At 39.3% G+C, this 23,348-nt stretch overlaps 1 protein-coding gene across 2 annotated transcripts; it reads right to left on the bottom strand.

Moving 5' to 3' along the window:
- Positions 1–3,631: 3,631 nt before the first annotated feature.
- On the bottom strand, positions 3,632–21,536 carry gsk3ab (glycogen synthase kinase 3 alpha b). 2 transcript variants are annotated; one of them, XM_084727181.1, is made up of 11 exons: positions 21,400–21,536; positions 21,109–21,294; positions 12,953–13,140; positions 12,601–12,684; positions 11,453–11,563; positions 7,023–7,153; positions 6,528–6,732; positions 5,725–5,820; positions 4,650–4,836; positions 4,431–4,508; positions 3,632–3,803 (listed from the first exon to the last, which is right to left on the bottom strand). In XM_084727181.1, the coding sequence occupies exons 2-11, from the start codon at positions 21,281–21,283 to the stop codon at positions 3,736–3,738; spliced, it is 1,323 nt and encodes a 440-aa protein (XP_084583307.1). In that variant the 5' UTR covers positions 21,284–21,294; positions 21,400–21,536; the 3' UTR covers positions 3,632–3,735. The 2 variants fall into 2 exon arrangements, with proteins under 2 accessions (XP_084583307.1, XP_084583308.1); XM_084727182.1 differs by having other exon boundaries at positions 21,109–21,480.
- Between the last annotated feature and the right edge of the window lie 1,812 nt (positions 21,537–23,348).

A 23,348-nucleotide genomic window follows, 5' to 3' on the forward strand; every position in this document is an offset into this window, starting at 1 on the left:
TTTTGTTTTTAACATTTTAATGTTTAAACTGTGTTGCCTGTACACCACATAGCCTACATCTACAGTTCAGTGCCTTTTCTTCTAGATCTTGCTGGTGGCTAGTCGAGAGTCTTCCAAGGCTCGCCAAATCCACAGAATTACGTCTCCGAGACAGAGAATTTTATAGTTGCTGCGCCAGAAATACTTTTGTTTTTGCAAAAAATGTCTATTAAAGGTTTTGAACCCTCTCGTCTAGCAGAAAATGCAAACAATGAATGTCTTAAAATTAGATTTCAACACAGGTACCCTCTTCAAAAGGTCTCAGATCAGTTAATAAGAAGGACCCAATTAAGCCCCTCATCATATCAGTTAATATTGTACTTTATAGTCCATCATCTCACACAGCTTTCCAATTAAAATCAGGTAAAACCTGAAACTTTAGGGCAACTTTTCACTTTGCTCAGCTGGTCAGGGTCTCTGCAGGTTCCAACAAGTTAAAGACTTTTTAAGACCATGCTCAATGTAATTTAAGCTACTCATTTCACATCCATACTGTCATGCACAGTTTGTATTGGTGTTTATTGGTTCAATGTTGATTTGTTTAGATTTTTTTCCCCTAAAGCATATTTAAAAGCAAGACTCAAATTAAATCTAACTTAATACAAATAATGTTAATGACATTTAAAGGCCTAAAATTCACATGGTTCGATTTTAGATTTATTATGGGCATGCAGATACTTTGGTTGGCAATTTAACCTTGACTTTTAAGTAGCATTGTTTTACTTTATATTACTGATGTTGTTTCTTTATTTACACAGGATAAGTAACTAATCAATAAACACGCTGTTGTAATATCATTGTGACTTGTATCCCCACTGTGATCATGTAAACATGGTTCAATTATTAAGGTATAACTCAATCATGAACGTGACACAGGAACAGTTTCATCACTTTATTAATGAGTTTAATTATTTATACCAACAAACAAAAACTGTCTCTCTCCCTCCATCCCTCTCTTTTCATCATCTCCTTTATCCAACCGTTCTGTTCGCAACAATGATGTTTTACCCTCAGACAAGGGCGATAAAAGAGCAGGGTCACAGCAAATTAAAAACGAAGTGTGACAGATCAGAAAAAATAACATTAAAATAGCACATTTAGTCAGCTCTTCACTGTAGGAAAGAGTCAGGAGTACAGAGAATAATGTCCATGGTCTGCCAGCACACATACAGACACACACACATACATTCCCTGCAGCTGTGCTCGAGAAACTCAACAAGTATCTGTGAAGCAGACACGCTGTACTAACAGGTCAGACCCGTTACACTCATACGACACACAGGAAGCGAAAAAAAAAGCAGGAGACGGTCGGACACAGGAGATGATACGTGTCAGTGGACAGATTCATTATTTCCCCTTTTCTCCAGACACACACACACACACACACATGCTCACACACACACACTCACACACACAGGGTGATCCGTGCTCCCTCCCAACACCACGACCCCATAGATCCAGAAGCCTGTAACATTCCCTTCACATTGAAGTTAAATGGAAAAGTTCCACCTGTTGGCTCGCATGTGCACCTGCATACACACAAGACCACTGATTGGAGAACACACACCGACGTCTGGATTTCAGTACAGTATCTTGGATGTGAAATCAGTTTGCATGTGACATTGCTGGACTAAAATTTGGAATAAAAAAAAAAAGAAAAAAAAAAAAATCGGTTTTACCACCCCAGTGGAAAATGAAAGATCCCCCAACCGCCCCCTCCCCAAAAAACACAATACAATAAATAAAACAGTTATGACAACATTTATGGGGGGAAAAGGGAAAAGTCATGAAGAGAGAAATGGAGGGAGAGAGAATAAAAATGAAACATTTTGTTCTGTTTTTCCCCTCCTTGAACCAGGGACTGAAATGAAATCGTATTTACAGACTGCGACTGAGGATAAACAGTCCGGCCGCTGCTGCTGCACCGGTCTACTAGAGAAAAAAAAAAAAATTACAAGAACAACAATATAATAACAATAATAACAAAAATAACAAAATAAAATAAAAGGTACTTGATATTTACAGTTTAGCAGTGAAAAAAAGGAGGAGGAAAAAGGGGGAAGCAGAAGGCAGAGGGGATGAGGACGAAAAGGAATGGAAAGGGGAGGCTCCAAAAGCTGTTGGGTTTGAGCGTCATTTTCTGGTCAGATTATTACTGAGATTAGTGGAAGTAAATATAGTGTGGTCGACTCGGGCTGAACATGCACATTTTGCGTGGTGGAAGAAAGAAAACGAGTCCATGCCGATGACTGCAGACCATTAGGCTGCGTAAATCATTCAAAATCAGCCCCTGCCGCCATCGCAGGACAAGAAGAACATGATATGAGCGTCACAGGCAGGCTGTTTGGGAAGGAGCGAAGAGGGTTTCGACAAATCTCTCTCACAAACCAAACTAAATCTGCTCTGAGTCCTCCCCCTGCACAAACAGTAACCATGAATACTAGCTGAAATGACAATGATGAGCCAGGTGAGCAGCAAAAAGCGGTCTCTCTGTACCCTCTGCACCTGATTCTACAACATAATCAAGTTGATATGAAACGTAACACCGTAAAGTGACATAATTAATGAGGCGACTATTCACCCTACAGTGCTAGGCGACTGTTTTTATGACATGAGAGACACTGAGGCTTCTGTATTCTGGAGGAGCCCCTCACCGATGACTCCCTCTGTTAACAGCTGGACAGTAAACACACAACTGGCCCCTTTGCTTCCCCTCTTACTCCCTTTGATAATGTGCAAGACTCACTTGAGAATTAATGTGAAACGCTTAGTTTCCAGCTTAACCAAAAGAAAACATGAGCTTATACTGAAAAACTGAAGATGTGCACTTACTCTGCTCGTATAAAGCTCCCTCTCATTCACATAAAAAGGCAGTTGAGGAGCTAATAGTCAAAAAGAAACTGTAAAGACAGGCTGTGGTGCCCCCCTTTTGTAATAAAATTTAAAACCACCTCTTATCTAAAATGACAAAATCATCCAATATGACCTGTCTGGTATCAAACTGGGAGATTTAAAAAAAAAAAAAAATTCACCTTTTTCACTTGTTCACCAGTGGGCTGGGTGAACTGACAATACTTGAGTAGAGTTCAGGGTAGAAAGTGACAGGGACGCCACTGGTCTACGCTGCGGGTTGTACGATCAAGTGTGCCATTTTTGACCCTACTGAAGATGATTGTCAATGTTAGCCAGGCCTCAAACAATCAGGACCCCGTTCAGTGGCACCACGGCCACACATAAAATTAGCCAATACAAATAAAATAAACATAAAAGGGATAAAAGTCAACTGTAGATTATAATACAGAAAATCCATTTAACATGTACATCCCCCATCCTCATCTCCCAAACATCTTACCCAACCAATGTCAAGTTTGTTTATTCGAACAGGCCAGACCAGCCTGGGCTTAGAACTGCAGCTTATATTAAGCCCAAGCATGCTGCCTGCATATCCTTAAAATAACACCTTCCTGAAGCTAACAGCCCCTGAAAAATCGCTTTCTATTGGAATATGGTTAAAATTCAGGGAAAAGCTGAGTGTTTACGTGGGGGTGTGTGTGTGTGTATATAGTTATTTCTTTTCTTTCTTTCTTTCTTGGGGGGGGTTTGGAGCCAGAAGGAAGGTTGAGAGGGAGAAGAGCAGAGGAGAGAAAAGGAAAATAGGGGGAAGACAAAAAGAAAGGATGACCGAGGGATGGATGCTCAGGTGCTGTTGTTGATGGATCCAGGTGCTGAGCTGGGCTGGGCGGAACTGTCTGACACACTGCCCTCTGTAGGCGGAGAGAGGAAGCACAACCGTCACAAACAGATCAAAAATTATAAATCAGGCAAAATGACAATAACTGGTTGAGTTAAAGAAAATCTGTCAAAATAAATTTATCATAAAAATCCTAAAAGACTGTAACAAAAGCATTCAAAATTAAACTCTTGAACTTGGAGTGAATTTTAGACCACCATTACAGCGTTCAATGAATAAATATTTAAAGACCTTGCCAAGCAGAATTTAAAACTATTTAATACTTTTAAAACATTTTATTATGTGAATTTGAGACTTTTTACAGACTTGTATCCACCCTGTATAATGTGTCTGAAACATTGTTAAAGCTGATATTCTGTGTCTGGGCAAAGACAACCCTTAATTGGGTTTTAAAATTGCTCAGAGTTCAGACTGGGGTGTTGTAGGCCAGAAATACATCATGTAGGCAAAGACATTTTGTTTCCCACATGACTTTAAGTCAATTGATATTATTGGATGATCCAAATAACTTTTCCTTTATTTTGTAAATTCGCTAGTGCTCTAAAAACAAGCCAATAAACAAAACTGACATCAAATACATGTATAAAACCTCTCCTCAATGAAAAAGACAGCATCAAAAAAGTATAATTGTTATACTTACCATGTGAGGCAGGCGATGTCTGTGCACGAGCGTGAGGAGGAATGAGTGTGGAGTTCAACTGGGGCTGGATAGACAGCTCTGAGAGAGCAGAAAAGACAAACAAATGTTCAGTTGCACATAAAATACGTAAAAAGGTAAGATGACATGAATTCTGAGTGAAGGTCAAATAACAAGAGACACAGCAGAGATAAAAAAACAGTGACGGAGAATTAAACTGACCAACAGGACTGAAGTTGAAGAGGAGCGGCAGTTCTCGTCCGCTGGGCAGGCGGGTGTTGGGCTGGCGCAGCTCATCGAAGAAGGCGTGCGCACATGCCTCCAGAGGAGACAGCCTGGTCACCGGCGTGTATTCCAGCAGTCGAGAGCAGAGGGCGATGGCCTCTGGTGGGGTACGAGGCTTAAACACCTGACAGGGGAGAGAAATTTGGCAAAGAAATTAAGGGTTCTGTATTAACATACTGTGGAGAGGAATTTGGGTTTATGTAAACCAGTGAATCGCTGAAGAGAAATGTGTTGGAGCAGAATCAACTTTAATGTCTAACTATCCGCTCTGGGACAATAAATGTTCATGTTACTAGTTAAAAAACTGTGTCATATTGCTACTTATTTCCTCATTTTTAAAGCAACAACCCACTCCATTTCTTTTACATTTTAATTTTCAATTCTGATTGTTCTAGGCCTCAAGTGACTGTTATACTCTTCACACACTGAATAAAGAAGAAAGCTTTAATATTTCATCAATGAAAATGTGCATCTACAGCTCTGCACCTTTTAATCTAAATTTTGTTGCTGGCAAGTCTTGAGTCTGATGCTCATACAGATGATTTTTGTGGTTGTTTATTTTGTTTGTGTTGCTATTTATTACCATGGCCGCGCCAGGGAAACAAATAAATCTTCGTTATAAAAAACAAGCCACCAGTTACCCTCTTACATCATATCAGAGTTGTGTACAGTCAGTGGCTTCTTTTCCAAAACAGCAGCTGTGTGTGCTAGCTACTGTTGTCCGAGTCCGACCACAAATAACCAACACAACGTTTATTGGGCACATAATTTATGTGATACAATAGCTAATTATTGGCCTCTGTTGTCAGCGAATGTTGCCTTATCTGCCAATACGCCAACTGCAGTCTTCAAAAAAATTGATGCATCCCCATTATTTTTGTATTTTCCTATGGCATATTCATTCCAAGAAGGACAAAAATGATGTTTCAGAGACACAACACCACCAAAACCTCACACTGATGTTTCGATAACTGCTAAACAAGATAAATATTCTGCAGTAGTGTGAACATACCTTTGTCCAAGGGTGTGCTTTGATCTGTGGGAATTTGAACTCTGTGTAGTTAGGGTTCATCTCCCGGATCTGCTCCCTTGTTGGTGTCCCCAGAACCTGACAAACAACAGTGAAAAGTTAATATTCATTAATAATAATCACAAGTCCTGGATACCTGCACACAGAATGTGGAGGAAGGCTCGACGGGGTGGATGATAAAACACAGCTTGAACTGTCAACACTGTCAACACACTATGGAAGTCTCTGTCTACTGAACTCAGACACACTAAGTGTTAAGCTTCTTTTAAATCTCCTCTTAAAATGTTTGTGAGAGCTTGTGGAAATGTTTGATGTACGTCTTCATTTGTACGGTTTTTCTTCATACTTATTTGATCTTGTTTGTTTTATTGTTTTTATTTCCTCTTGTTTCCTGGACTTGTTTCTATTTTGTCCGCCTTGTCTGGTTTTATTTTCTTTTGTGACGCAAATTGTGAAATTGTTAAGAAAAGTGCTATATAAATAAAGTTTATTATATTTTTCCTCAGGATGTACTGTTCTATATTCAATAATACCTTTGTATACTATATTTTAAATCCAAGTACACACAGACTTGTCAGGTAGCATATATATCAGTATTAAAGCTCTCTTTCACAAGCCAATCTATGGCTGTTTCCTTTTCCTGTTTCTTGCAAATGCAGAACAGTTTCTTGCTGCACTGACAGATGTTTCAATTCCAAACTTTACACCGTGTCTCTTTTCATCTAGCAGCTTGTCATCAGTTGGCTTTCGGCCACTGTTTGTAGTCCCCCCCCCCCCCACTGTACCTTGATGATCTCTACTAGCTGGTCCACACCACTGTCCCCGGGGAAGATGGGCTGGCCCAGCAGCAGCTCAGCCAGCACACAGCCGGCTGACCAGATGTCAATGTTGGACGTGTAGTCGGTGGCACCAAAGATGAGCTCTGGGGCACGATAGTACCGTGAGCAGATATAGGACACATTCGGCTCCCCCCGAACTAGCTGCTTCGCACTAGAAGATGATAGAAGAGAGATGAAGCAAAAAAGAAGACAGTTCAGGAGGGCAGAACCGCCAGTCAATGTGTAACTTTCATTTCTTGGTGTTTGTTTTCATAAAATCACAGCATGTTAGCTACCAAGACAGAGAGGTAAGACGACATATGACAGATCAACAACGGGGAAAGTCAAGACTGAGAATGAGATGGCTACACAAACAGACAGCCAACTGAACATGCACGGTGAGATGATGGAAAGAATGATACAGACAGACAGAGACGTCCAGAGGCGGTGTCTGGTACTAACCTGCCAAAGTCACAGAGTTTGAGGATGGCCGTCTCTGGGTCCACCAGGAGGTTCTGGGGCTTGATGTCTCTGTGACACACGCCCTGGGAATGGATATAAGCCAGACTGCGGAACAGCTGGTACATGTACACCTGAGGGGGGACAGAGACAGTGTTTATCAACTTACATGGAATCATACAGAAATTCCAAGAAGACAAGCGTAAGAGTATCTTAAGGACACGCAAGTTTCCTATCGTCATGTCATTTCCCTGTTTTGTTGGGTGATTCTGCACTTGTGGGTGGGGCACTAGCTCCAATGTTCAATCAGGGTTTCTGCAGGAGTCATAAAGAATGCATTTTATACCTGTTTCAAGATTATACCAGCCAAAGTATGACGGGAAACTAGTGGAGACATGATAGCCTAGAATTTCCACTTTTTTCCAGTACTTCCCAGCAGTTTATAACAATATTTCCTCATGAAAGAATTCAATTAATGCAATTCATTCAGGTTTTTTGCTTATATCAACACCTGACGACGAGCTTCCTAGCCAAAGTAGCGAGCAGAAGTGACAGGGTTGCTGCAAGTCTGATGGTGCTGACTGACACATAAGAAAAAGGGATTGAACAGCCTCCTGCGAGCACAAACCACTGTCACACCAGTCTCACATGTAGTTTGTGGATGGATAACGTCTCATGACAGCCTGCAACCAGATACAAAAATATTTTCTAACGTTACTGCCTACAGCAGGCATGAGAAAATATTTAAGACTTGTATAAATTAGATTTAAGACATCACTCATCACCTGCAGATTATTTTTTAGATCATTCAATTAGCCTATAAAATGCCAAAAACTCAAAATCATCATGAAACAAAGACTCTTCATTTATTACTAGAGCTGAAGGGGTTAATGATTCAAACTTTTTTATTACATTAATAACCAACTGATTTGATTAAAGATTAAAAGTAATTTGAAGAAAAAAGGCAAAATTCTCTGATTTCAGCTTCTTGAATGTGAATATTTTCTGGTTTCTTTACTCCATTGTGAAAGTAACTGAATATCTGCAGGTTATGGACAAAACAAGACATTGGAGGACATCACCTTGGGCTTTTTTCACCATTTTATAGACCAAACAACTAATCAATTAATTGAGAAAACAACTGATGGATTAATCGACAATGAAAATAATCGTTAGTTGCAGCCCTATTCACTATAATAAATAAAGAGAAGCAGCAAATCCTCACATTTAAGAGGCTGGAACCAGCAAATGTTTGCCATTTTGCTTGAAAATGACTGAATTAATTAACTGATTATCACAATAGTTTGCAAATAATGTTATTTCGATCAACTAATTGATTAATTGACTAATCGCTGCAGCTTTAATATAATGTGTAACCAGAAATTCCATTATCATTTAGACTGGTAGTCTTGACCTAAGCTGAACTAAGCCTGAGTGAGCTCAGCGAACCTCCACTGGGTCACAAGATAAAGCTGAGGGGCAGTAAGATAATTAATGGTACAGAAAAGATGAAAAATATTCTTCTGTGGAAAATGTAAGCTAATTTAGCATACTTTTCTTTAATTGTTGTTAATTTCTTGTGAAAATCTTCAAGGAAACAACCACTGATCCATCTAAATGTCCACAATTTGTAGAAATACAAAGACAATCGAGGGATCACAAGCCAAAAAGTTTGGGAACAACTGAACTAAGCTACCCCTAAAATAATCTTACACTCTTTTACTCTGGATTATCAGATGGCAATACAATTTCTTTTCCAAGTGCAGGAGCACACATGTGTCTGTATAGATTTTCGTCACTTCTACACATGCCCTAATTTTGTTTTTGGGTGCACTGTGTAGGTGCATGTTGAAAGAAGCAGCTGTGTGGTGTCTGCCGCTGCCTGCAGTGGTGTGTTTTGTTAACATAGGGGTGAAAAATTCTCCCTGAGGATGTGTGAGCATCCTCATCCAACCCTTATTTGACATTTGTCTACACATCCTAGGTCAATGATGTCATTCTCGTATAAAAATTGCTCGCACAGTTAAGTCTGCGCCCATTTAATGTGTCTGTGGAATGCAGACGGTAAGCATCTTAATATGACAAATCACTGTCATCATCACCATTATCATCATTATTACCCCCATGATGCAGTGACAGCAGGCCGGCCACAGATTACAAAATGATTACAGACAAGATGACTGAGGGATGAGAGATGATGGTTAAAAAGGGGGCAGGGAGAGAGAAGAGGAGGAGGAGAGTGGTGAGGAAGAGGGAAATGATGAGAGAGATGCCAAAAACCATGAGACCCAGGGGACAGGGAGGAGGGGGGGGGGACCCCAGACATGCTGTGATGGAAGTGTGTGTCGCTGGAGGATGGAGGAATGACAGAAGAGAGACGAAGACTCAGAGAGAGATGGAGATCAGTATGCATCTCAAAGCCACAGGGGAGCGGCAGGCAGAGGTAGGGAAATGGGCCATGAGACAGCTATAATGTCTTCTCTGCTGCTACAGACACAGTAAACACACAAACACTCTCTCTAAAATGAGCACCTTTTTACACAGGGAACCAAGTGTATTGCAAACAGATTAATTCCCATGGGACCATCTTTCCCTTTCTGCTTTCATAATCCTTAAACAGTGAGCTGTCTGTGAAACACTAACGGGAAAATACTTGGCTGTTTATTACATCCACAGGCAATTACTGAACAAAATTACTTCCAGTTTCCACTGAATTTCTTTAAAAAATAGCTAAAATAACAGATGGAAACCCAATTCAAAAGACTGTGATGTAACATTTAAATGTATTCCCTCTTATTATTTGACACAATGACCTAGCAGGGAAACAAGTCACTAAAATTCTATGCAAAAAGTACAAAACTCAACTCAAATCTACACAAGTTTACTTTAAACCCCAGAAGCATCAGGAGCGCAAATCTCTGCCAAAGACGAACAAATCTCCAACTTGTAAAGCAGCTGTCTTTCTAACAGATCGTGCTGTTTTTGTTTGTATTCTGTTTTTCCCACCAAACAGCACATTAAGGCAACTCTATTTGGCAAGCTGTATGTCAGGGCTTCCTAAAAAAAAAAATGATGCAGCATTATAATTCAAAACAAACTTCAGAAGCATTACCATCAGTGCCAAAATGAACTCTGAGAATGTGCACTAAATTTCATTTCTCATCCTTTTTTAAGATAAGAAAAATAACCTCTTTAAGTGTTGTGGGCATAAGTTTGTGTGTAGTTAGAATGACCAGACAATATATTAGCTTCTTATATTAAACATACATTATGCATTATACAGCATTTCATATTTCTGATCAGAGTCCTGCACCAGGTCGGGAACCCCCCCACAAAAGTTGTTCAACGGCTGAAAAAGTTATTTATATAAAATCATGTGGACAGGCATGGGTAAAAACTGCATGTGAGCATATAATAATATCTTTTCTTTTCTTGGAGAAATCAGAAATGAAAATGACTATGCACTATTTTTGACATTTAAAGCCACTGAAAATATCAAGCCTGTTCAGCAATCAGCTTTTTTTTTTTTATTGTGAAAACCTACGATACAACCTTTGATCTCACATCCCCCAAAATAGTGAGACGTCACTGTCTGATCTGCTCAAAACGGGCTTTCAATTTCAAAAACTGAATTAAAAAAGGCAGAATCACTGATCCTCCCGGTATTTTTTTCTGTCCAACCCCACCTACTTGTAGCGTCCAGCATGTGGCTGAAGGAAAAAAAAAAACAACAACAGCACAAATACGACACAGTGTTGATTACTGGTTGTTATATCACACTTGATACCACTCTATATTTTTAAAGAAGTATTTGAAAATGACAGTTGTCAGGGCATAAAACCAGTGATCTGCTGATCTTTACTAATCAAAACAGTCTCACAATAGAACAGCCTTTAGTGCAAAAAAAAAAAAAACTAAGTTAAATCGAGATATTGAATTGAATTGTACCCTTAAAATCAAAAGTCAAATCGAATCGTGGACTTGGAGAATGGTGACACCACTAGCTGTTAGTGGCTTTGCTGCTTTTAAAAAGTGCTTGTAAGTATTAGCTTTTGATAGCCACAAGCTAAGGACATTGTTGCTGAGGAAACAAATCAGCAGCTGCAGGAGCGCAGGTGCTGCACAAATTGAGAACAGAAGAGAGTGACAAGTGTCACTGTTTAATCACAGGCTGGGTCTCGGGACTTAACAGTGCCAGGCGGATCCGGATTTGACTTGGAGATAATTATGGGTCAGTTCTGGTGCTCACGCTTTGTGGATGTGGGTTTGCAAAACTGGACCCATGCAGGACTCTGCTACTGATACAGAAAGAAATGAAGTATCCCTGTATGACTGACTGGAATGAACCTTTTAATGCCTGTGAAAGCTGTTAGGGGAAAATTGCAGGAACACACCCGTCTGTGTGTGTGTGTGTTGTTGTTGTTTCTACCCACCTTAACATAGATGATGGGGATGGTGGTCTTGGCCTTGTTGAAGTGCCGAGCCACCCTGTACACTGTCTCAGGGACGTAGTCCAGCACCAGATTCAAATACACCTCATCTTTCTGTAAAAGGAGGAAAAAAAGGACAGTAGTGTATAATTAGAGGTGGAAAATGAAATCGAAAGCACCTTTAATTTGATGTTATGAGTATATATAAACAAACCAATCTAATCTAATATGCTGGAGCGTACATGGCGAGTAAATAAACCAAAAATAATTATTGTGACTGTCTGCAGTGATTAGCTATATGATTGAAGATGGCTTTTAGAAGAACAGTAAGAAAGAAATGAAACATTTATCTCAAGCTTTTGCACTGATTATCTTAAATTAATATTTGCTGCAAACAATGAGTAAATAATTACAGTTGATGCAGCTCATTGACACAACATTTACACTTTATAACTAACATCTATCATTATGATTGTAAACACAATTGATTAACCTGCCATAGTAAATACAGCTTAAGTAAAATGGAGTGTAAACAATGTCTAGCTCAAATATATGGGAGGATATTCATTGACTCCAGTGTAAAACTGCTATAATCTACTACTAATACTGCTCAAACTAAACAAGTTTTTATTACAAAATACAACATGCCAATTCTATTTCTATGGGAATAGTGCTGTATGCAGGCTGTGCAAGATCTGGCACAAAATGCTGTGTGTGCCACTGCACGCAGCTTAAATGCATGAGGAATCCAGGGACACAAATATTTTGATTCAGTATCATACAGTTCAGAGGTTATGGACCAAAAGGTTAACTTGCTTGTCACAGTGCCATCATGTCCTCACGTGTAGTTTTTGTAGCTTGAGTTATGAGTGATGCTAAACCTATACGTTTGGCTGATATAGCTCGTGTTTTCTCAGATGCAGACACATCTAGGGCAAAAGCACCACCACAATAATAATCTGAGCAATTCAGCAAAAGTGTTTGGATCCTTAAAACTTAAATTAAAGAATGTGAGTTTAATGTACAATAAATACCAAGATCGACTTGTCTAAAACTTGTCTATGAATCATCGCTGATGCATGCAGCATTAAATGGTTGGGTGTGGAGGCAGAGTGCCTCATCAAGAAACTTGATTCCTGCTCCATACACACCTTCTCTCCACTGGAGTAGAAGAAGTAACGTAGCCTCACAATGTTGCAGTGGTCCAGTTTCCTCATAATTTGCAGCTCCCTATTCTACAATGAAGAAAGCAAAAAGGAAAGAAATGTAAACACTGTTAATTTCATTGCAAACTGACAGCCTTAATTCAGGGCAATTACTGAAGAATGTCATGTTTTAATCCACAGACTACAGGAGCAATGATTATATATATAAAAAAACACATAGGATCACTTGCTTCTACCGAAGGCCACCACAGCCTTCTCTGCAGATGCAAAGTTCCCATATAAAGCTTTTTGCTTCACTGTAATTATCTGACCAAGTAAGCCAGTCAAAGCAGCATACCTTAAACCTCTTGTCTTGGAGAACTTTCTTAATTGCCACCATCTCCTGGCTGTCGATGAGGCGAGCCTGATAGACCACTCCAAAGGAGCCATTTCCTATAACCTTTATGTCTGTGTAAGACACTTCCTGTGGGCGATCGGGGCCCTGGCCAGGTGTGGCAACCACCGTCGTCACTTTGCCACTGTCTCCTGTGGGTGAGAGCACAAACACGCCTTGTCAGAGAGGTCTTGAAATGATCAGAAATGTCCCTATCAAGAAATACACATACAAACATACTGTAATGAAACCGTGAATGATATAAAAAGCAACCACATTTTTCTTCAACATGTGACATAACCCTCTCAAATTCAGACTTTAAACCAGTGTCCCTAAGAGAGAGAAGTTAAACATCAACAAGCTCTCCCTCCTTCTCTAAATGGATGTGACCTGTGTGGTAGCTCCCCAGACACACTCCACTAGCTCATAATGAGCTTCTGATACTTCCCACAATACTTTCCTGCTGCTCCCCTGGGTTAAACTAGCCCAAACCCCTTTCATTCTGGAAACGCAAAACGATGCAGGTCTACCAAGCTAGACCCACTTATATAGAACTGCCGTACAGTATTCTAAACATATCACTGCTAAAATGCAATACTACATATGTAATTAACAAATAAATTAACTGAAAAAAATTAGCTTGTTTTCCCAGCAGCTTCTTGGCTTCACAACTCAATTCCTCTGCCTATGGCTAATTTTTTGAAAGTCAGCTAAATGTAGTTTAAACTCCTGTATCATTAAATTGTCATTATAAATAGAGGCAGAAGAAATAGAAATAGGAGAGCCTGGAGTAGGCCACGGCAACCCACGTTAAACCCAGTCTGGGACAAGAGTCACAAAGCCTGGCTGGGTGACCCACGCTGGCTTGATTTGGCCGTTTCAATAAAATGAGTTCCCTTTTTCAGTTCAACACCACACTTAACTCATCTATCAGGCAACATGAGTGCATTTTGCCAGTCAGACTCATCATGTGCGATGTGAAAACATCAGATTTCCACACAGACAAACAAAGTAAAAGTGTGCATTCCCCTGCTTTAAGTTCAGTTATAAAATCCTCACGCACCACAAAGTGCCTCTCCAGGATTGCTGACAGCACTGTCAGCCACCGCAACATGCCATGTGGCCCTCTGTCACGATCACCCTTCTCCACCTTCATCGGTTACTTTTGTGATTGCTGGTGATTTTGTAAAGTTTACAGCCTTACTTTGTGTGCAGTGAATGAAATACTGATATCCTGTTAATAACACATGATATTATCATGCAAATAATCCAGCAGATTGAAACAAGCTTTTCACTGTGCCCGAGTGTGTTTTCTCGGGTAACATTTTGTTAATAGGAGCAGGACATCAAGCTGAATCTGAGATGTAACTTTTGGACAAAAATAACTTGATGATCTGTTGACTTGTGATGCTGTGCTCTAAACCTTCACATAAACCCTTCATTCAATATTTTCCTGGCCTGCAGGACTTTTGAGTACACTGGTTAAATTGGATTTAATTAAATGGACAACCATTCAAAACCAAGATACTTTGCTGATTAAGTGGCCCTGGAAACAAGAATATAGTACCACGGCCACTACATCCTGATCACGTTATGTATAGCTAAGAAGACAAGTGAGAGCTCTTAAGATTTAGAGAGGAAGGAAGGAGCACAGCGTCACCATCAGGATAACGTTTGACCTTGTGGAAATCAGACAAAGTGAGACGATCAAGATTTAACAGCAACGGACAGCTCTAGTTAGGGTCAAGTGGCAGCTCAGTTTTTTACGCCTGTGCACGTGTTGGGTCAAGACTGATTTGACAAATCGGCACCAGAAGCAATGACACTGGGAGGGGAAGAAGAGCAGAGAAGCGGCCCATTGCCAAAAGGCTTGTCAGAGCCTGTGATAAAATTGCGTGGACAGTAGCACACCCAGAAGTGCTACCATTTCCTGGGCTTGCTCACTTCGCCTGTCTCAACAGGACCCCTCCTGATCTCTAGTAGGTCTCAGAGTCTCAAAATGGAGTCAGACAATCAAGCATTTTGCCAAAAACCAAGACAGTGATTTGGCTCCATCACTCACTATTGCTGTCTGGATTAATACATTTGCTCTAACAACATACATTTAATTATTTAATACATTTTAAATTAGAAAATTTCAGTTGATTCTTGATGAGAAATGACAACTGTATGCTTTTCTATTTTTGCAATTTCCAGACAAAACTTTTTCAAGGTTAACAACAGCAGCTGGTAGCATATCCACATGATTGGCCTAGATCTGATCTCTACCCTCAGGTCAGTAGGAAATGTTCAGCTTTTGAGATCAGTCATTGTGCGGTTCCTCTCATTCCTGTATTCCAGCACCACAATACACTGTCCCTCTGTATTTCCTTTTAGCATCACTTTCACACTCTTTTTAAACAAGTCAAGTCAGAGGGGGGCACATTAAATATGGAGCAGCTGTGGCATGATAGTCCCTTGAATAATGAATGCAAAAATGAGCACTCTGCCCAGCTGTCAGTGAACAGCTTTGGTTTCTGATTCGTCAACGAAAGCCTGATGAGTAAGAGAAAAAGGATGAGTAGAGTGGCTTTCATCACACCCACACTTAGAAGCAATTAGCTTGGGGCTTGTTTGTTAAGTGTAAAACTAAAGCACACATTTAAGTTGATAAAATTATCAGCAACTGCATTAGACACTACATGTGTTTCATCATGAGCAGCCTATAGGAATTACAACAGCACCCTGCCTGGTATTGTATAATGATGACTTTACACTGGGTGTGGCTTGAACAAGTCACTCCAAAGATATTGCAGGGTTGACATTAACAATGGCCAATGGCCACAAAAAAATACCCTGTGGTAGGGCTGCACCATTTTGTAATGTTCACGACATATAAGTTAAATTTTTTCACAATAAAGAAAATTCATATTGTCCTAATGGAAATATTTTGACTTAATGACGTCACACAGTTACAAACTGCAACAACAAGTGTGGCTGAAAGCAAAAGTAATGTTGCTACTGGTTTCACACTGAAGGTGTTACTTCCAAAATGGTAGTGATTTTAGGTTGCAAAACAACAAGCTAACTTCATCACCTCAGGCAGAAGCAGTTGGTTGAGTACGAGGAACATCAAAAATCCTGCAAGGACTGGTTGTCTCTACACAGTTATTCCTAATGCCTGCCACCAGGTCAGCAAACCATGAAAGTACTGAAAGTATTTCCAATCCTGCCTTTGATTTCCAGTGGATCTAGATATTGAAACAGCAAACTCATTTTGATCAGTTTTTGGTTTAGATTTGAAAGTGTGACACCCCTAGCAGCCAGCTACTGATGTCCTTTACTAGAAAAAAAAAATGAAAATTTGAAGAGTCAGACCCAGAGCTGTTTGTTTTTCTTGTAATAGTGATGTCAGTTAGGTTTGGTTAGGGCAGAGCTGTGAAATACTAAATCATCTATCTTTGCTAACTATATCTTGGCGTTTCTTACCCTCGGGTGTGTATAAAATACATGTTACATAAATTTCTTTTTTAATTTAGAAAAATGAAAAATGATCAATTGTTTTATTGGTATGAGCTATTCAGCAGGTAATTATCTGTTATCAGATTGGCTGAAAAAAAAATCCACATTATGGATCCCTAAAACCATTACATCTGCTGATCAGAAAACAAAAACGCAGATTGATTGCATTTTATGTACTGTTTAATGCCACACAGACTCGAGATGGCACTCTTGCAATGTGCAGATTCAACTTTTTTCTCCTATTATCAGTTCCAATACCTCAACTCTGGGTATCCATCAATGGGAAGTGCTGATGCAATATGGTGCTTCCTAAATTTAAAATCTATATACCACCCCTTAAGGAAGTCATCGGGGTCATTTTTATGTAAGGTAATGTGAAGCCAGCGCTTGCTGTCACTGCACTGACACTGAATACTGAGTCAAAGGCTAACTGTCACACTTAATTTCATGATGACATTGATAGAGAAAATGTAATTAAAACATATTGGTCACAACTTGCTGATAACCCAATCCACTTAATAAGGTCAGTGCCACCACATCAGTACATTGCTTGACCATTTACTATGCTGCTAATAATATATACTCTGTGTGTGTGTGAGTAATCATTGCAAATAGCAAGTTTGCTATCCATTTCAGACAAATTTCTGGTTCAAAGAACCTCCACACCACAGACACATTTGCACCATGTACGTGTGATTTAAGTGTCATCTTATCGGAGCATCAAACTCTGGACCGATATATACTGATTCAATGTTCAATAATCCAATATTATCAATGGATTCTGAAAATATGAATCTATATCGTCATCTTTAAGATTACCCTTTATTTTGAAATTCCCATGGCATGTCTATGTCAGAATATGACACAGTACTGTGATGATATCTTAACAATATTTAATTTTACAGCCTTTATGAGCCGATTCTGATGACATGCTGATACTATGGTGCATCCCTATAAAAATGTACACGTTAATATTTAGGCACAACAAGGCCAACTTTGAAAATAACATGAGCAACTGAAACAAGGTGACACCAGTGCCAGTAATCAGTTTAAAATGATTTCTCACATGTGAACAGAATGTAAAACAGAAATGAACTGGGGCTGAGTCTTAAAGGATTTTAGGTACAAAGCCACAGCACAGAGTATTGACAACTGAGAAGTAATGAACACCGCCTGGGAAAGCTGACTTAAATTTGTGCTCTTCTTATTTTTTGATCACAGCATATCTGGTTTAACTCTTGATTTAGACTATATTTCACTGTAGCGTAAATGTAGAGCTAATGTTTAGACTACATTTAACATTTGATAAATGGGGATTTTTAGGGGAAGAAAAGTTTATATTCTTCAAAATAAGGTGTTATTAAAAAAAAAAAAAAAAGCTTGTTTTGGTATTGCTGCTAATGGTATCAAATCATTTCAAAGGACACCAAGACCTGAGATTGATTTTGAGACTGATGTTTGTTTGGCCAGCTCTAGTTACTTCACATCAGTAATTGGCATCATCCCTTTAAGGCTTTGATCAGCCAAAATGACTAGAAATGTTCTTTTTCCCCCTCAGTCTCAGCTAGTCTGTCCCCCCCTGCTCACAATGATGACTCTGACTTTCAATATTGCTGAACACACAATTTACTTGTTCCCATTGCCATATTTGCCTGTTGTCAGCCAACTGAATAAGTATATTAGTAATGATTCAATCCTGCGTTGTTAATGCTACCTGCTAATCAAAAACACTTTTTCCTTTTTTTGAAGCACCAAAAGCATTGATCGAATCACTGTGACACATTGACAAGTGGTGTGACAACAGTAAATAGAGGTTAATGGTAACATCATTATAGTGTGATTGTCAGTACTAGCAGAATCACAGAGAGTAAAGGTAGCAGAAAGCAGCCCGCTGCTACACAGCATCTGACTGCCATCTGAGCAGGCAGATATCATCCTGCCTCAAGCTCAATTTTTCCAATGCACATTAAAAAATGAGCCTGTGGTTTTCAGATTTATCCACTCCAGAGAGCTTAGTTTTGGGTGTGAAAACAGACAGGTTAGTTTGGCCAAAAAGGCAGACATTGGGAAATGTTTTCAGGTTTAGCCAGCTTAGTATCAATGTAGTCTTAAACAGCAAGTTTTGTTTAGGTTTCTGCAGCGTCCAGGCACCTGACACAAGAACAATACTTTCACAGATGACCAAGACTCAGACATTCAGAAAAGTGAGCAAGGGTAAAAACTGAGCTTACACTGAAAAAAAATAAATAAATAAATAAATCAATGGGTGTAAATTAGTTAAATCACCTGATGAAGATCTGCTGATTAGCTGTAAGTACTAACTTCAGCTAAGGCTTATTACACAGCAGCCTGAGTTGACTTTGATCTTTAACTTCTATTCATTTTATTTGTTAGTCATTTTGCTTGTTCTAATGATCAGCCTGGTATTGTTTTCAGTCAGTCTCTGGATGAACCACATGCAAAAACAAATAAATAAATAATAAAATCATACTGCAACTATTCTGACCGGGGATGTCCCAGTCAAATTTTGTGGGTGCAGTATTGCAAGTCAGTTTGTGTGTTTTGGATTTTTTCTATGTTCATGTCGAAGCAACATGGGGAGTTAAGTTAAGTTTTTATTAATATAAAAATTATGTTGGACTTGAAGTGCTCCTTTTGGTTAGATAGCACGCCACAATAATACCAATTTAGCTTAGAATTGGATCACATTTTTTTCGGTGCCATCAGTCAGTTTTCATGATCAGCGACTAGAAAACAATCTCATTTGCATATTTTTATTGAATACTGGCTGATAACTATCGATGTCCGATCAATCTCAGCATCCCTGTATTTGACAGATATTGTGACTGTGATACGATTCTAATGGGAATGGTAATTTTTGCATTTCATTTTCACTGAAAAAAAAGATGACCATATGATTTCTGCTGGGGTCTGTTCTCTTAGATCTGGAGAATTTACCTCATAGGACAGAGCATCTCTGTTGCACCACAATGCTTCATTTATAATGGTACATTTTGACACATTTGATTTTATTTAAAAAATGCAGCTCCTACAATCTGGATATTGCACTTGGCCATATTATAGTTTTGATAGAATATTAATTAATTGATCAGTCCCGTGTCAGGCCCCAAATATATCTTTTTTTTTCCTTTGAAAATGATATTTGACACACAGGCTGTGGTGCCATTTTCTTCTCTCTCTCCCAGCCTGTCCTTCTGCACACCTCTGACCATCTCTACAGATCTTGAGCCAACTGCTACTGCTGCATAGCTACATGACCCCTGAGCATTCTGCAAGTTCTTGTCATCACACCAACAAAGCCAACTGGGAGGGGGGGACTTTACTGTTGGCAAACCAGGGCTCCCAGTACAGGCATCAAAATGATAAAGAGAGTGAGCAAGTTCAACCATCAGTGTAAAAGCAGTATATGATCATGGTTTATGTTTATAAATCATTCCAACATTTGAGTGCAGCTATGTTTAATGTTGTATAGATGTGTGTGAATTATATATGTAACCAAAACAATTACAACTTAAATGCAGTTGCAGCTTTTAAATGCATACCTGTTTTACCTGTCATATAGACCTAATGTCAATCTTTGTACCAAAGTTGGTTAGTAAGTTTCTTTTTAACTTTTAATTTGAAAATTAAAGAATTTTAAAAACGATGAGTTATGGGTCTTTTAATGATTATTCATTTAATCATAAATATTATTAAGTTTGCTTATCAAATGTCCCCCTGGCTTTGTGTTATTTTGCTTACTTAGCCCTTGGGCAATGCAAGTCGATTAAAGAAATGTATTCTAATCAGAACTTGTCTTCCACTTCAGGGAAAATGACAGTTGCATGAGCAAATACATGTTTATCAAACTGTTTCCACTACACTAAGCAAGAAGTCTCACTTTCCTGATCTAAGATGGGTTTGGACTGTACTGGACCAGCTGTTTAAACCCATGTAGAAGCTTACATGTATGCACAGGCCAGCATATAGCGGAAAATTAACAGCTAGAGCCCAGTATATTTTCTTGACAATTTCTCTAAAAATAATTTCCATGTCTTCAGGCTATCACACGATGTACACTAACGTAACCCAGTTTGGCAAAAGCTATGTGCAGGATCAGACTAGACCGAGGACGACGCCTAAAACTTAGACCAGATAATTTCACTCAACTCCTGACAAACGTTAGCAAGCTAGCTAGCTTCCACATTTGATATTAATGACGAATATATTAGAGCGTCGGCTGACACCAACTGTATTCTTGGGTTACAATGCAATAATAATGATTAGATAATGTTGCCGAAAAATATGGCATGACGATATTTACCGTCGAAATATCAACAGCTTAGTTACCAGCTTGCCACCAGCAGCTAACGATAATGTTAGCTATGTGATGAAAGCCCTTGATCGCAGTGGTTCCTTAATGAAAAACACAGCTAACGTTAGCTGGACAGCTAACAAGTTAGCTAACCAGCTAGCAGCCTAATAGCTAACGTTAGCTCCGCGACAATGATCGACATTAAATACACTCCTGTATGTTTCTCAAAAAAATAACGAACAGCCCCAGCCTTTGTAATAACATGTAAGTTGGGCCTATGATAGAAATATAAATCAATACTCACTAGGCAGTTTCAAATTCCCAAAGCTCGTCGAGCTGCTTCCACTGGCTTGTGAAGCCCCAGTTTTTCCTGTCGAGCTTCCGCCGGCTACTGCTGATCCAGCACCGGCTGCAGCGGATCCGGGAGCTCCTGGAGGCTCAGCGAATGAGCTGGTCCTGGGCCGCCCGCTGCCGCTCATATTTGTGTGAACTAAACCCGGAGCAAGGTGGGACGTTATTAGCAGCCAGACCGGCACAGACTTCAGCTATATATGAATGTGTTTTATTATTCGATATAAATATAGACTACACTTACAGCGTTCTGTACAGCTTGCCCGTCTCCCCCTTTCTTCCTCTGTAGAGCGGTGATGGTGGGGGGACTGGGGAGTTGACGCACAACGACGTAAAGCGCGCACCGATTAATGGGAAATTGAGTTTTTGGGGACTACGAGCCCACACTGCTGTACGAAAAGGCAACGTTATTCATGATTAGACATTGGACTCAGACGTCAGAATAAGTGACAAAAATTTAACAGTCGAGTGGAAATATTCAAAATATATATTCAAACAACGTCTTTCTTCAAAAGCCAATTTAAAGTACCGTTTAAAATCAGTAATAGATATTATTCAGCAGCTGAAACGCTAAAAAGGAGATTTGATCCCTGCTGTTTCTGTCCTCATGAACTTAAAACGACTGAGCATCTCATCTGTTCATGTTCAGTCACATTTTGGAAGAACCTAATTAGTTAGGAATACAACAAATTCTAATATATAAAGATAACCTCTCTAAAGAAATATCTGATATGATTAATGTCATCATATTTATTGGTAAATATCACATTCATTCATGTCAATGAAAAAAATAGACACCCTAACTAACTTGGTTTGAGAATGTATTTAAGAATTATTTTCTTCTCTACCAATTTTAGCTGACAGCCTGACATACAGACACAAAAACTTTCCCAGAATTTCTGGTGTTTTAGCAAACACGATTGTTTTGAGTATTTATTCAATTAAATGGCTTTGCTCCCATGGATTGTCTTTGTGATTTACTGAGGGTGTCTCAAAAATACAAATGGTTTGTGATACAGTGTCAGCTGTGAATACAAACAATTTAATTGAGGACTGTTAAATTGACTACTGGAATGTGATTCCTTATGTTAAGAATATTTATTTTTATTATGCACAAGTATATTTATTTCATTTTTTATTTAATTATGTATGTATTGTGTGTATATATATATATATATATCTTAAATGTATTTATTGGCAACTGTATTGTTAAATAAAGTAAAATAAATAAATAAAATGAATAAACTGAAAAAATAAAAGGGAGGGGAAAATGTATATATATATATGGGGGGTGAATAAATAAAAAAATAGGAGATAAAAATAAATTGTAAAAATCAATATATTTTTTAAACATACAAGCTGTTATATTTGTAGTTGCTTTTAATTTCAGTGTCAAATTGAATAAATATATTGTTTGCATTTCTTACTAAAGGCGAAAAACCCCTAACTGTAAATTGACATTTATTCGCAATTACAATAATAAGATGCATAATGTACATAAAAAAACTACTCCACCAGAACAACCAGTCGATCAGTCAACAAAAAAACTACAATACCCGAAACTAAAGTAAGCGTTTCTGATTGACAGTTTACCTGTCCAATCACGGAGTCTGAAATGTTCAGGCTACCGCATTGGGCGGGGCATCGTATCACAAGAATGGAGGCGATCGGCGGGCAAACGTTTCATTACACGCTTTGAAATCTAATTTCCCACGGACACGTTTCAGTTTTTTTATTTCCGTAGCACAGATGGTGACCAGGGACTGACAAAAGACCTGCGCTCGTGTGAACCAAGAGTGATGACTACACGAGGGATCGTCCAACGAGAGTAAATGAGAGGTAAGGAGAAAGAAGGGCCCACCGTCGTAGCCGGAGAGCTGCGGGGAAAAGTGGGTAGCGCCGCCTGACGGACCGCCCGACGAACCGGGCAGCCGCTGTCAGGAAACCGCGGTGCCGAGAAACAGGTCTGCCATATCGGAGGGAGCGCCGCCAACAGCTCTCCATATGCCATCACACACTGTACACAAAGATATGAATCACATTTATGAGGGAAATCGGGTGATAATGAGTGAGCTGCTATAGAGTAGTGGTCGCAGTGTTAGCAGCAGAGGGCCCGCATTTGGCTAACGGCTGAAAATTGCGACGTTTGTTCGTGGGGTTGACCATAATGTCTGTTGGCTCCTTATATCGTAC

The sequence above is a fragment of the Lutjanus erythropterus genome, chromosome 9, assembly GCF_056507025.1.
Source record: "Lutjanus erythropterus isolate fLutEry1 chromosome 9, fLutEry1.hap2, whole genome shotgun sequence".
In the NCBI taxonomy this organism is placed as follows: domain Eukaryota; kingdom Metazoa; phylum Chordata; class Actinopteri; order Lutjaniformes; family Lutjanidae; genus Lutjanus; species Lutjanus erythropterus.